The sequence below is a fragment of the Triturus cristatus genome, chromosome 3_1 (genome assembly GCF_964204655.1).
Source record: "Triturus cristatus chromosome 3_1, aTriCri1.1, whole genome shotgun sequence".
NCBI lineage: Eukaryota > Metazoa > Chordata > Amphibia > Caudata > Salamandridae > Triturus > Triturus cristatus.
Genome location: NC_140583.1, coordinates 796,901,695 through 796,915,018, shown reverse-complemented (window position 1 = coordinate 796,915,018; position 13,324 = coordinate 796,901,695). Strand labels below are relative to the sequence as shown.

The 13,324-nt window shown below is 45.7% G+C and overlaps 1 protein-coding gene across 1 annotated transcript in view; it reads left to right on the top strand.

Annotated features, from left to right (window-relative positions):
* Positions 1–260: 260 nt before the first annotated feature.
* Positions 261–13,324, top strand: part of ACKR3 (atypical chemokine receptor 3) — a 33,623-nt gene continuing 20,559 nt past the window's right edge. Inside the window, exon 1 of the mRNA XM_085645095.1 lies at positions 261–415. Within this exon, the coding sequence (XP_085501221.1) occupies positions 317–415 (99 nt within the window). The 5' untranslated portion in view covers positions 261–316. The remainder of the gene's footprint in view (positions 416–13,324) is intronic.

Below are 13,324 nucleotides of genomic sequence, written 5' to 3'. Positions count from 1 at the left end.
TTAAGTCAGGAAGATCCATGGGTTCGGAGAGTCCTTTCCGATCAGAGAGCCCTAAGTCCTGAGAGAGAGAGGTATCCGGATTGACACCTGGGGTTCAGGGTACGTGTCGCTCAGTCACGGATGCCCCGGGGCTCAGGGGAAGTGAGGTGTCAGTCAGTCCGCGAGAATCCTTGTGTTCGTGCGCCCTTGGAAGCCTCCGCCGGAGTCCCAGGGGGCGGGGCAGAGGCGCGGCCCGTTCTTTCCTTTTCTCTCCTCAATCGAGTGTTTTGGCAGCCAGCGCGCTCCGCTGCCCCCTAGAGGAGCACTATAGATATATATGAAGAGGCGGGTCCAGGGAGTCAGATCAGTGACTTGTGCGCTCGGAGAGGACAGCTTCACCCGCAGACAGGAGCGAGCAGCAGCCCCGGACAGAGAGGTGAGGAGCCGGGAGGGGGCAGGGGCGCAGGCCGCCCCCGCTGGGGAAGCGTGCGCGAGCGGCCGCTGGCAGTGCGTGCGGGGGTAGCTGCGGCGGTCACCGGGAGTGTGTCAGGAGCAGTCACAAGCACCGGAGCCAGGGAGACGCACTAGTCCGGGAGCGCCCTACAAGATAGACTTAAAAGAAGCTCTTAGGCAGTGTCTGTGCGAACTGCACTCTATAACAGCGAGGAGATAAAAGGGAGGCTGGAGACGGCGCTTACTTATAGGAAACGTGTGCCAAATAGAGAGGGCTGTGGTGTAATGTACTGTACTCTTGCCGTGCCTTGCGAACTTACGCGCCGCTTGGTGGCTTTGCGGCGGGCACCTGGACTTGCTGAACAACACCGTATTGAGAGCATTGGGGGTCTGAAGTCCTCGGAGCTGTGTGCGTTCCTTATAAAAGCTGCTAGTGTTAGCCTTCCACCGGCCACCGATGCCAGCTTCTCGCACTACCCACTGGAAGGTTGTGGTCAAGCCTCCTTGCTCATTCAATACATGGCCTCTTTGTTGAGAATTAATAATACCCAGTGCTGTTAGTATTGTGACTGAGGCTTGTTTTTTTGGAGAATTCTGAGCCTACCTCTTCACAGACAGGGAATTTAGATAGTCGGTAATACTACAAAGTGTTCAATATATTTATTATTCGTGCCTCATATTTACTATTCTCTGTTGGCCTTTAAGCAGTCCTCATGGAACTCTCTCTTTGTACTGTTCTGTTCCTGTAAGTTTCTAGCTCTGTGTGTTTCTCCTTCGGGTACCCGTACCTTCAGCCGCTATACATCAGGCTATGCATAGCCAGCACTTTGCCCTCGCCCTCTTGGGTGCCGTGTGCGCCCTCTGCGTGGGCAGACCTGCATATATCAGCCTGTGCACACAAGTTGTGTGTGCGCGCTAAAATACAAGGAGCTTGTTTTTATTATGTAGGTCTGCTTGCCGAGTCTAAGCGCTGTACAGTCGGCGCGCATGCCTTCTTTATATACGGTTGCCCAAGCGCACCCAGTGTGTTTGCTGCATGTGTGCGGGCATGCTGTGTGTTTTCATGCCCCGCTCATTAAGCACATCATGTGCAGGGTTAGCTTTCAAAGGACATTTTCCAGGGTAGATATTAAGACAATCCTCTTTGGGGTCCGAATAGTATACGCATATGTTTACAGTACGCATGCGCACTCTTTGTGCGCAGTGAGCTCTGTATGAGTAAAGTATTATGCGTGCGTACTATTCAAGTACACGTATTTCCATGTCATGTCTGTATATTACATAGGGCGTGTGCAGACTGTGTGTGGTATACTGCGAGCGCACGGTGTCTGCCCAATTTATCATGTTGTGTACATTGTCTGTGCATGTCAGCCACTGGCGTAACGAAAGCTGAGGGGGCTCCCCTGCAAGGTACACGGAGGGGCCCCCATTCCGGATTTAATCCGCAGCTCTAAGGCCCGAGTACTGGGCGGAGGGGGCCCCCTGCAGCTCGGGCCCCCCGCACTGCGGGGGATGCGGGGGCCTGTGTTACGCCCCTCAGCTTTGTTCAGTTTATTAAGTGTACATTATATATGTGGATACCATATACTGTAAGCGCGCTCCTTTCACGATATACTTTGTGTCCATGCCATGCATGTATGGTATGATGTACATTAGGCGTGTTCACACATTAAACATTGAACAAGTTGTTTCTTCGGTGTCTCTTGTGTGCATGGATAATGTGCTTGAATTGTGTGCACAACATATAGTTTATAAGGTGTGTGAGCATTCCGTCGGGTCCGTGCCACTCAACACGTGCACCATAGATATGTAATACAGTTCAAAGTTTATAGTGTACATTGCACTGCGTGAGTATGTATGCCTTCCATATATGCGATATTGTGAATGATGCCACTTGGACAGTAGGCTGTGCTCTGTCGTCTATTTCATTTATTGTTTGTGCGTTCTGTTGATTTACAAAATGACACGGGTGGTTGCCGCCTATGCAAGGCACAGATTGTATGCATTCCGCGTCTGCCTGCTGTGTGTTTAGTGTATATTGCGTGAGAGTGGCTTGTGTTTAGCACACGTGTCTGCAGGCTGTTTTCAAACACTATAGTCTGTTTGAATGATATATGCATGCTATATTCGTACTGTACTAGTTTAGATGACGTGTTTTATAGTGTACTGCATGTGCATGTTTGTTTTCTGTGTTGAATGCATTTTGGAGACTGTACAGTGTATTGTGCGTGCAAGCTCTGTGTCTGCAGCAGCATAGTGTGTTTTTACAGCACACCGTGCAAGCAGGGTTTTTTTACACTTTGTTCGTGCTGATTGCACTGTATATTGCGTGAACGTGTCCTGTGTTTTGTGTGTATGCTGCACGCTGCGTGTACAGAATATTCAGTGTTCACACCATGTCGAGGCGCTGTGCATACATTGTCTTTTTTTCTTTACTGCGTTTGTCACCATTCACGCGTCCTCTTGGGCTTTTCAATGTCCCCCGGCCTGAACAATGTGATCCCCCGATATTTACACATTTCAATGTGCCATTTATCACCCGTGGCTGCTGACATCTTACATTGTTACTGATGCATAATGGCCTAGTCTTTAGGGCGCATAAGCTCAGCCGAATCCACAGTCAACGTCTTGAAACCGGCTCCACAAAACGCGTCAGACGTTAATCCGCGTCTGAGTGTCGTGGGGAGCGGGGTGGGGGCACTGATGACTTCCATCCCACTGCGTCACACCATGTGACGTGGCATTGTACCCCTCAAATGTCTCTATCACTGAATGCAATAGACAAGCGTCGTGATCTGGCTGTTTCACTCCATTCATGGTGAACTCCCTGGGCACGTGTCTGTCAGCGCGTCACAGGTGGGAACAAGAGCGCCCCTGTCACGTCTAGGAAACAAAGAGCCCCCAAACATGTCTGTCACACTGCCTCACTGCAATCAACAAGGGTACCCCTGACTGCTAGAAATGTAAAGAGCACTGCAGACACGTCTGTCCCACTGCCTCACTGCAATCAACAAGGGTACCCCCACTGCTAGAAATGTAAAGAGCACTGCAGACACGTCTGTCCCACTGCCTCACTGCAATCAACAAGGGTACCCCCACTGCTAGAAATGTAAAGAGCACTGCAGACACGTCTGTCCCACTGCCTCACTGCAATCAACAAGGGTACCCCTGACTGCTAGAAATGTAAAGAGCACCGCAGACATGTCTGTCACACTGCCTCACTGCAATCAACAAGGGTACCCCCACTGCTAGAAATGTAAAGAGCACCGCAGACACGTCTGTCACACTGCCTCACTGCAATCAACAAGGGTACCCCTGACTGCTAGAAATGTAAAGAGCACCGCAGACATGTCTGTCACACTGCCTCACTGCAATCAACAAGGGTACCCCCACTGCTAGAAATGTAAAGAGCACCGCAGACACGTCTGTCCCACTGCCTCACTGCAATCAACAAGGGTACCCCCACTGCTAGAAATGTAAAGAGCACCGCAGACACGTCTGTCACACTGCCTCACTGCAATCAACAAGGGTACCCCCACTGCTAGAAATGTAAAGAGCACCGCAGACACGTCTGTCACACTGCCTCACTGCAATCAACAAGGGTACCCCCACTGCTAGAAATGTAAAGAGCACTGCAGACATGTCTGTCACACTGCCTCACTGCAATCAACAAGGGTACCCCCACTGCTAGAAATGTAAAGAGCACTGCAGACATGTCTGTCACACTGCCTCACTGCAATCAACAAGGGTACCCCTGACTGCTAGAAATGTAAAGAGCACCGCAGACACGTCTGTCACACTGCCTCACTGCAATCAACAAGGGTACCCCCACTGCTAGAAATGTAAAGAGCACTGCAGACATGTCTGTCACACTGCCTCACTGCAATCAACAAGGGTACCCCCACTGCTAGAAATGTAAAGAGCACCGCAGACACGTCTGTCACACTGCCTCACTGCAATCAACAAGGGTACCCCCACTGCTAGAAATGTAAAGAGCACCGCAGACACGTCTGTCACACTGCCTCACTGCAATCAACAAGGGTACCCCCACTGCTAGAAATGTAAAGAGCACTGCAGACATGTCTGTCACACTGCCTCACTGCAATCAACAAGGGTACCCCTGACTGCTAGAAATGTAAAGAGCACCGCAGACACGTCTGTCACACTGCCTCACTGCAATCAACAAGGGTACCCCCACTGCTAGAAATGTAAAGAGCACTGCAGACATGTCTGTCACACTGCCTCACTGCAATCAACAAGGGTACCCCCACTGCTAGAAATGTAAAGAGCACCGCAGACACGTCTGTCACACTGCCTCACTGCAATCAACAAGGGTACCCCTGACTGCTAGAAATGTAAAGAGCACCGCAGACACGTCTGTCACACTGCATCACTGCAACAAACATACAGCACCCAGATATGCCTATATCACTGTAATGAAAATATAACACCCAGATATGTCTATGATACTGCATCACTGCTATAAATATACAGCACCCGCAGATATGTCACACTGCATCAGCTATATAAAAATAGGGCACCCTCGATATGTCTATCGCATTGCATAAATGCTAGAAATATAAGCACCGCAGACATGTCTGTCTCACTGCAGCACTGCTACAAACATACAGCATCTGCAGATAAGTCTATCGCACTGCATGCATCACTGCAGTCGATCTAGAGCATCCCTGAATATGCCTTTCACTCTGCAGAACTCCGAGAAATAAAGAGCATCCCCAGGCGTGTCGATCACACTGCACCACTGCAATATAAACAGAGCACCCCCAGATATGTCTACAAGATAAAGAGCACCGCAGACATGTCTGGCTCACTGCATCATCCCCTAAATATTACAGTGTGTCAGTAACTGTGACAAATAAGAGTATTTTATGTGGGCATGTGCATCACTCCGCATCACTATGTCTTTTCACACTCCATCAATATGTTTTATCACACTGCAACACCATCCATGTATTTCCACACAGCATATGTCTTATCCAGGGCCACTGGAATTATGCGATTCCGTGGCCGCTGCGATTTTCGCATCATTATAGAATTGCTGTATTTGCCATATAATCCATCTGCCGCATAATCTACAGATTTTAACACGAAAAGTTGTTTCTAACTCAAACGGTTCAAAGGTTACTAGAAATGCGACGGCACGTGTTGCTGCGCAGTGGAAGGACCTTTGCAAACCTGGACTGGTCAAATATTGCTGTATTTGGGTGTTTAATTGATACTAACGTAACGCAACCAATGCCCAGAGAGTGTTACCAAGTTTAAAAATGACGAACTGATGATGTAATACTGTTACAAAATGTGAAGCAGTATGCTGTAAATGTGTCTTTTCTTGCTGCATAATTTACTCAACCCTGTTGCATAATTTGACTCTCTCCTGCCGCATAATTCCAGTGGCCCAGGTTTTATCACACTGCATCGCTATGTCTTATCACACTGTGTACTTACAAGAAGTAAAGAACACACTTGGCTCTTATAGCTCACTGACGCACACCCCATGGATGTGTATCTTTCTGTATGACCCCTTATCACAAACAATGCACATCTGACGCATTTGATCCCACCTCATCTCTGCAAACCGCAAGGAAGAACTCCAGTAGTTCTTACCTCACTGTATCACTGCTTGGAACAAAGACTACGGCGTGGTGGCATGTTTATTTCACGGTATAATAAAGAACAAACGGAAGCATCTTTATCCCAGGGACCACTGTGTGTGCCACCCCTCTACAGTAAGAGGTGTTTTCGGTAGTCCGGGTCGCTGACTGCTCGGCATTTTTATGGGGTTTCCCTGAAGTTAGGTATGAAGTTTCCTCTCGCTGTTAAGGTGGAAAACGAGAGCGTTGAACTTTTTACCGCCTTCGGGTTAGTAGAGTGACAGGGCGTGCGAAGTGAATGTAAAGGTGATCCTCGCTGTAACCCAAGATTTAATTTATTTTGTACACGTAGCGAGCGGGGGGAGGGTGGGGTTGCATGATTTGACAAATGACTCGTGGCTGATGATAGGCGCAGTTTACTCCATCTTGTCTTACTCTATCTAGGCTTCCTGCAGCACAGTAATACGGTTTGAGTTAACTTGAGAGTTCTTTCGTTCTCTGTAAATCCGGAATGGCGCTTCCTGGTGGAGAGGCCACGTGCAGCCGACCGAACATGAGCGCGCGCTGGGCAGCCCGGCCCAGCCTTGTGCCTCTAAAGCCAGTTCAAGTGATGAAATGTTGCTCCAGGCATGCTACGCTATGCGATTAGGCCAGACGCAGTGGCCCTCGTCACTTCCGGGTCTCGGTTAGCAACAGAGCTGTTTTCAGCGGTTCCCTAACCTGGCGGTAGTTTGACCCGCCCGGATTGGCTGGCTGCAGAGCACTGCGGAGTTGGGCCCTTTGCCCAGAGGGTCTTCCCTCCGTGGTTCGTATTTTTAAAGTACATGTGGCACTATTTGTGTTTTGCAAACAGCAGTGCTTTCTTAAAACCATAACACACTGTAGCGATGTCACCACCTCGAATAATTTTTCGTAATTCACCCATAAGATTCACATAACTCGCATGAATAACATTTCAAACCAATGTGTACTCGTTTTTTTTTATCTAGAAAATATACTCTGGTTAACGTGTCATAAGGCCCCACGTTGCTATTGTTGGGTTCTGGTGCCAAGTGGATTGCTGTCATGTCACTTGAACACCGAAAGGACATTTGAGGTATGGGGGTTACCCATTATGGTCACTGTGTGTGCGTCGTTCGCCTGTCATCGCCTGGCCTGAGATGATTTTGGATGTGTGCATCCAGTAGGGGGGAAATTTGACCCAAACTTCGGTGGGGGATGGGTGGGAGGCTAAGACTTCAAGCCACAGTGATGGGGGTACCACTTCACGCAATGCGGGCAGAGACGTCCTCAGGGCCAGTATGAGAGCACAAATTGCCAATATGTCTGGCTTTAATGTGCTAATGGATGCAGACACCATGTGTGCTTGTTTGCATTTTCATGCTTCAGCACATTAATGCCAGATTTATGGGCTTTGCCAATAATTTCCACTCAGACACTAAGCAATGCTGGAGCTTCGAGAGTTTCACCAGACTGCGAGCATCGGATGTCAGCAAGATGTTTGGTAGATAGAGAGTCTTGTGCCTGAGTGCACACCTAACATATGGAAAAGAAAGCACTGATGCCTTATTGAAAGTGATCTTTTCATACTAAAAGCAATGTAAGGCACATAAACAAACAAAACTTTCCATGAGACACATAAACAAACAAAACTTTCCATGAGACACATAAACGAACAAAACTTTCCATGGAACAAGAAGATGTGAAACGTGGATCTCCTAATAAACACACGAAAGTGCTCCCACAGACATCGAGAAGTTAACTTTTGGGCACCGTAATAGAGGTGTGAAATGTGTACTGAGATAAGTGAACGTATATGGGGCTTCTATCGGAATGTCATAAAATGAGTGGGTTCACAAAGAGCTCAAAAGGAAGGGGCGTTTACAGAGTGGAATAAATGGGGTAGCTGAGCAATGTAAAACATGTATGTGTTTATATTTATATAGTACAGACTTAGCTGGGGAGTACCGGAGCATTGTACAATTTGGGGAGTGAGACTGCATACATCAAGTGAGGTTTTACATCTTTGAATTATCCAGTTATGCACAATTACAGCATCATAGCAGATGGGGTGATTTGCCTAGAACAGCACAAATTCCAGTGAATTGCCCCTGTGAATACAAAATCAGGCCCCACGGTTGACTTAGTCACTACACTTCAGTCTTCTTCCTTAGCTGATGTTAAGAAAACATTCGAAAACAGATTAGGAGTTAAAATGCTCCAAAAGTTCACCTTCACCATTCCTCGTGAACACATATTTTTGGTGATATTTTTATTATACTGTGACCCCCATGCTATCTAGTGAGTAGATTGAATGCTACTTATTGTGGTATCTAGTTATTTTACAGGGGTTGCATCTTGACTAAGTTATCTCTCCTTTAAGGTTAAGGGTTTTATCAATGTGTACATGCACTATGGATTAAATTGTAACATGATATATAGCATTAATATTTACATATTTAGCAACAAAATAATGGCGTATTAATAGGGATGCATCACCATTGTACCTGTCAGGGTGAACCAGAGATCATAGTCCAGATCATAAGTACCTTTTTTTAGCTGTTGTATTTTCTATATTTTACAATAATATACACAGGGTTGATGAATCTTTTTCCAGTTTTTGGCCCTGCAATCCTTTCTTGAAATGGCAATGCGCTGCTGTGACACGAAAGAGCCAATATTGCAAAAACAGCTATAAAGACAGTTACTGTTGTTAGTTGCAGGTTAAATATCTTTAAAAAGTGCAAACATATGCACAGGGCAAACTTGCACTTAGTCACATTTTGTTCTTCTCTGAATAATCGGGGGTTAGCGAAAGATGTCAAAATGTAAATGTGCACATGCTGCACCTGAAATTCATTACAGTAAATGATGTTGTCAGCCTGTGAAGGAGCTGAAGCGGTGGAAACATGAGAATACATCTTATTATGGTGAGTATCAACAGCACAATACACTGCTGCATGATTAGATTGAGAGATATGAGGATAACCAGATGGAGACGTGGGCATAGACCCATGTATGTGGAAAGGTGTACGCATGCCCATGGACCTGCTGCCCCCTGGCACTGGTATGCTGCAGCTCCAGCTGATGCACAACCCCTGCACCACCAGCTAGGGAGGAGATCATGGTCCCCCACAGGAACTGATGCCTGGTGGTCTCTTGCAGGGAGATAGAAGTAAAAGCGAGCAGTCTAGGTGAGTGTTTACACCTTTGGCCTTTTGTCTGCTGATGGCACTACGATTGGAGCGGGAGGCTGCTGAAGGAAATCCCTTCTCCTCCTCCTTTGGAGTTGACCTGCTTGCAAAGGCTTTATGCTTCACACACCCATCCACTCAATTTGGGGGTTGCCTGCTGCAACCAGGTCTGGAGAGGTGGTAGCACAAACGCTGACAGCTGGATCACCAGTGAATGACAGCATTGTGCTATGTTGTCTTGCCTAGCAGGGCCCTGGCAGGAGTTATATCCATTGGCAGCAGGAACTGACTGTGTATGATAGCCGCAGCACTCACTTGCAGTCACTAGAGGACGAGTTGCAGGCATGACAGCATTAAGACCAAGGGGCACTGAAAGCAGGACTCAGTGACATCAGCAATGCTCAAGGATATGACAAAAGTTGGAGTTGTGGTAACAGCAAGACTCAATGTGACAGCTTTAGAAGTTTCAGGTTATGTCAGAAGCATCTCTAAAAGCATCTTAAGTAAGTGAGGGTGACAACACATATACGATCAGGATGCCACTGAAATGCGATTGGCAGGGGCACTCCCACTTTCACCAATACAGCAATGAGCAGAAAAGCAAAAGACAAAGAACTAATATTAATAAAGGGGGCTCCATGTTGTGGCACCGGCATTTAGGCAGGGGCCATGGGGAGGAGGTGGTGCCCAATTGCAGTTTTTTGCCATTGTGTGCGAAAATCAAACTTGCAGCTGGAGCCGAAGAGCAGGCGTCGAAGCTTGTGAAAACGCAACCCTATGAAGTCAGGTGAATTGTAGATTTTGCTCTAATTATTATCCCGCAGAGCGCAAAACAGCAGCACACGCAGATAGAAAGTGTCCATCCATTATTTTCACAGGGTGGATGCCATCCACCCTGCCAAGAAGCTGGGCCTCACTAAAATATGATGAACTGGTTCTGGTGTAATTTTCAGACCCCAGAATACATTCAGCGGCACCTGCACTTTGCCTGCGGCGAGGGAACTTTGTTATTTTAAATACCAGCTGGGCCCAAAACAAAAGCTGAATTTAAGGGGCAACCAGGCATCCTTTTGTTTGAGTATCCTGGCTGGGAGCTATCTGGAGCCTCACGCCTTAATGCAAATGCTTGTTATCATTTTGTAGGTACTAAAGAGAGGTGTATATAAGTGACATGCATACATTGTAAGAATGTCAAGTGTTGGTCTGTCCCAGTATCTATACAAATAACAATTTAAATATCACCATTTTTTTTTAATCTTTAGCACTACTCATCCTAATGCAATGTGTCAGAGCACTTTACATCACACGTACACAATACATTGACAATAAATCATGCAAGTGTGTAAATCAATGTACAGGATGTGTTACATAAGACAGTGAGTGTTTCAAGATGTAGGAGCCGCATATGCTAGCTCACTGTGCTATATTAAAAGGATTACAATTGATAAACGGCAAGTAACAAAAGGATCTCTGTGTTACAAGTGGGAACCCACTTACTGATTAGCCATATAATTTATCACCTGCTTCATACTCTGCAGATATAATTTTTAAAAAATGTGTTTCTGGCTCTAATAGTTCAAAAGTCCCTAAAAACACAGCGACGTGCTGCTGTACAGTGGAATGGCATTTGTAAAGTTTCAACAAACCAAAGCACTCAAGGCGGTATAGTATCACAACATATACTGTCTAAAAAGTAAGGACTTGCAAGGAGCACTGTTCCTGTTTATTGTAAGGTATAAGCAAACAGTCTTCTGACATACATGATATACAATTTAATGTTCTTTGTGGATGAACAGCCACAATGAACATTACATTGTATATCATCTATATCAGAAGACTATCTGTTTGTTTATACCCTAAAATAAACAGGAACAGTGCTCCTCACAAGTCCTTACTGTTTGGACAGTGTATTTTGTGACACCATACCACTTTTAGTGCTTTGGTTTGTTAAATGATATAATTCGACTTTGTGGACCTTTTCCAGTCTGTCATTGGCCTCCTTTGGCAGTAGGGTTCTCAAAAGCAGTATAGCACCACCAGACTATCTTTTTGCTCTGTTTATAACACTTTACCCACAATAAATGTATATAGACTACCCATTATTGATCTCCTTTGTAAAGGTTGACTGGTAACCTCTCTGTTGCTTATGGCTTTATTTGAGTGTTAAACCGGTGCTAATGAGGTGCAACCTATGATCAGAGAGTGTTAAAAAGTGTAAAAATGACAAAATAGTAAGGTCATACTATCAGAAAATGTGCCGTATTGTGCCGCAAAATTTGCATTTTCTTACCACATAATTTGGTCATCCTTGCCGCAAAATTTGGCCCTCTCCTGACACATAATTCCAGTGGCCCTGCATATAATTTGTAATCTGTGGTTCTTTACTTGGAAGGTCCGAGATTAACATCCAGGTTGGGTAACAGGGCAGAGATTCTTTCAAGTCTGGGTCATTGCAGTTTTAATGAAGAATCATTGTCTGTCCTTGAAAAGAATTATGAATTCTTAAGTACAGAGCCCTCCACAGCCAGAGCCCCCACCATGGGGTCCAAAAAATACCATAGTATAAACCACTAGTGACCACGACCTCTTCGTTAAAGAGGGGTCAGAAGCTGAACGTGCCTCTCTTAAAAAAAGAAAACGTTTTCTCTGATGCCTGTTTCCCAAGAAGTGCCTGTTCGGGGTGTCGTTGTGGGTTTCGATTGGCAGGATCGGTTAGACAGGGTGGAAGCACATCCTTTTGAAGACATGGACTGGTGCCTGCAGTGGCTTGTGTGACTGCTGCAGACTTGAGTCGCTCCAAAACACCCCACTTTTGTAGAGCAATGTCATCTTAGGAATTTTGGGAGCCCTGGGTAAAACATATTTCGAGGGCCTCTGTAGAGAACACAATTAAATTTTATGACCAATTTCCTGCTAATCCAAGCCCACATGAAGGAAGTCAAACAATGCCACATTATATGTTACATTTTAACAGGGTCACAAAAAAACAGTTGAAATATTTCTCCCCAAACATTCTTAAGATGGCACTGATTAGAGATTTAAAGGGAGCCATGGTAGAGAGTGAGTGAGGTTTAGCTAGAGAAATAGAATCGACAGAGGTCTAACAGAGGGTAAACTCAGTTTCCCAGGAGGCCCCTTGGCAATTGTCCACTTTGCCCATGTCTTCAAAATCCTCTGCTGTAGAGAGCCCTGTCGCTGTCTAGCCAGGACAACAGTTAAGAAGTCCCAATACTGACTACATCCCCTCCTGATTTGTAGTCTGGAGCTAAACTTTGTAGGCCTCGTGTTCCCTGCTAAACAAATGCAGTTTTTCGCAGTTTTACAGCTGCATTCAAGCTGTGTCGGACTGGGCAGAAGATAGGTCTGGGCATAAAAATAAAAGTGGCCCTTCGTTAGTGAAATAGATACCTAAAAAAATTGGCCCATGTTTGCAAATTGAGGCTGTTTTGAGCTTGTGAAGACACACTGTGTAGGTGTTTTGCATAGCATGGAAGACTGCATGGATTTGAATTGCTGCAGACAATGTTTGTTTTAATATCAGGGAAATCAACAGTAAAAACCAGCCCAGCAAAACTATAAAACAGGCAAAAAGCCAAAAAAGGCACACACACTGACCTGTCAGACCAGTCCATCAGGCACTGCTTGATTGCCCTATTGGACAGTCCGGCCCTGCATTTAAGGGGGATGCATTGCCACGTGCCTTATTATGAAACTGGAATCAAGAGGGCTTCATCAACTGAGAGCACAGAGTTAAAATTGTTGCTTGTCTTAGGTTAAAATGTTTCAGAATTTAAAAAATGGACATGATGATGAGGAAAGTGCTAAGGAACATTTGCTCTTTTTCCACATTTGCATTAAAATTATGACTTTTAAAACACTTATATCACTAAAGGTAAATTAGAATAGAAAAGTCTGAATACATTAGCTGTTGCGTGTTGAAAAACTCTGTAAAAGAAACAAAAAGTCTTTAGTTTTTCCTTTTGGCTACATTTGATTGGAGTAAAAGCTATCTCGCTAGACAGAAAACCTTTACATAGGAGAAGGCAACCTTAATTATGAGGTTTACAATGATTTCCTAAACACCAT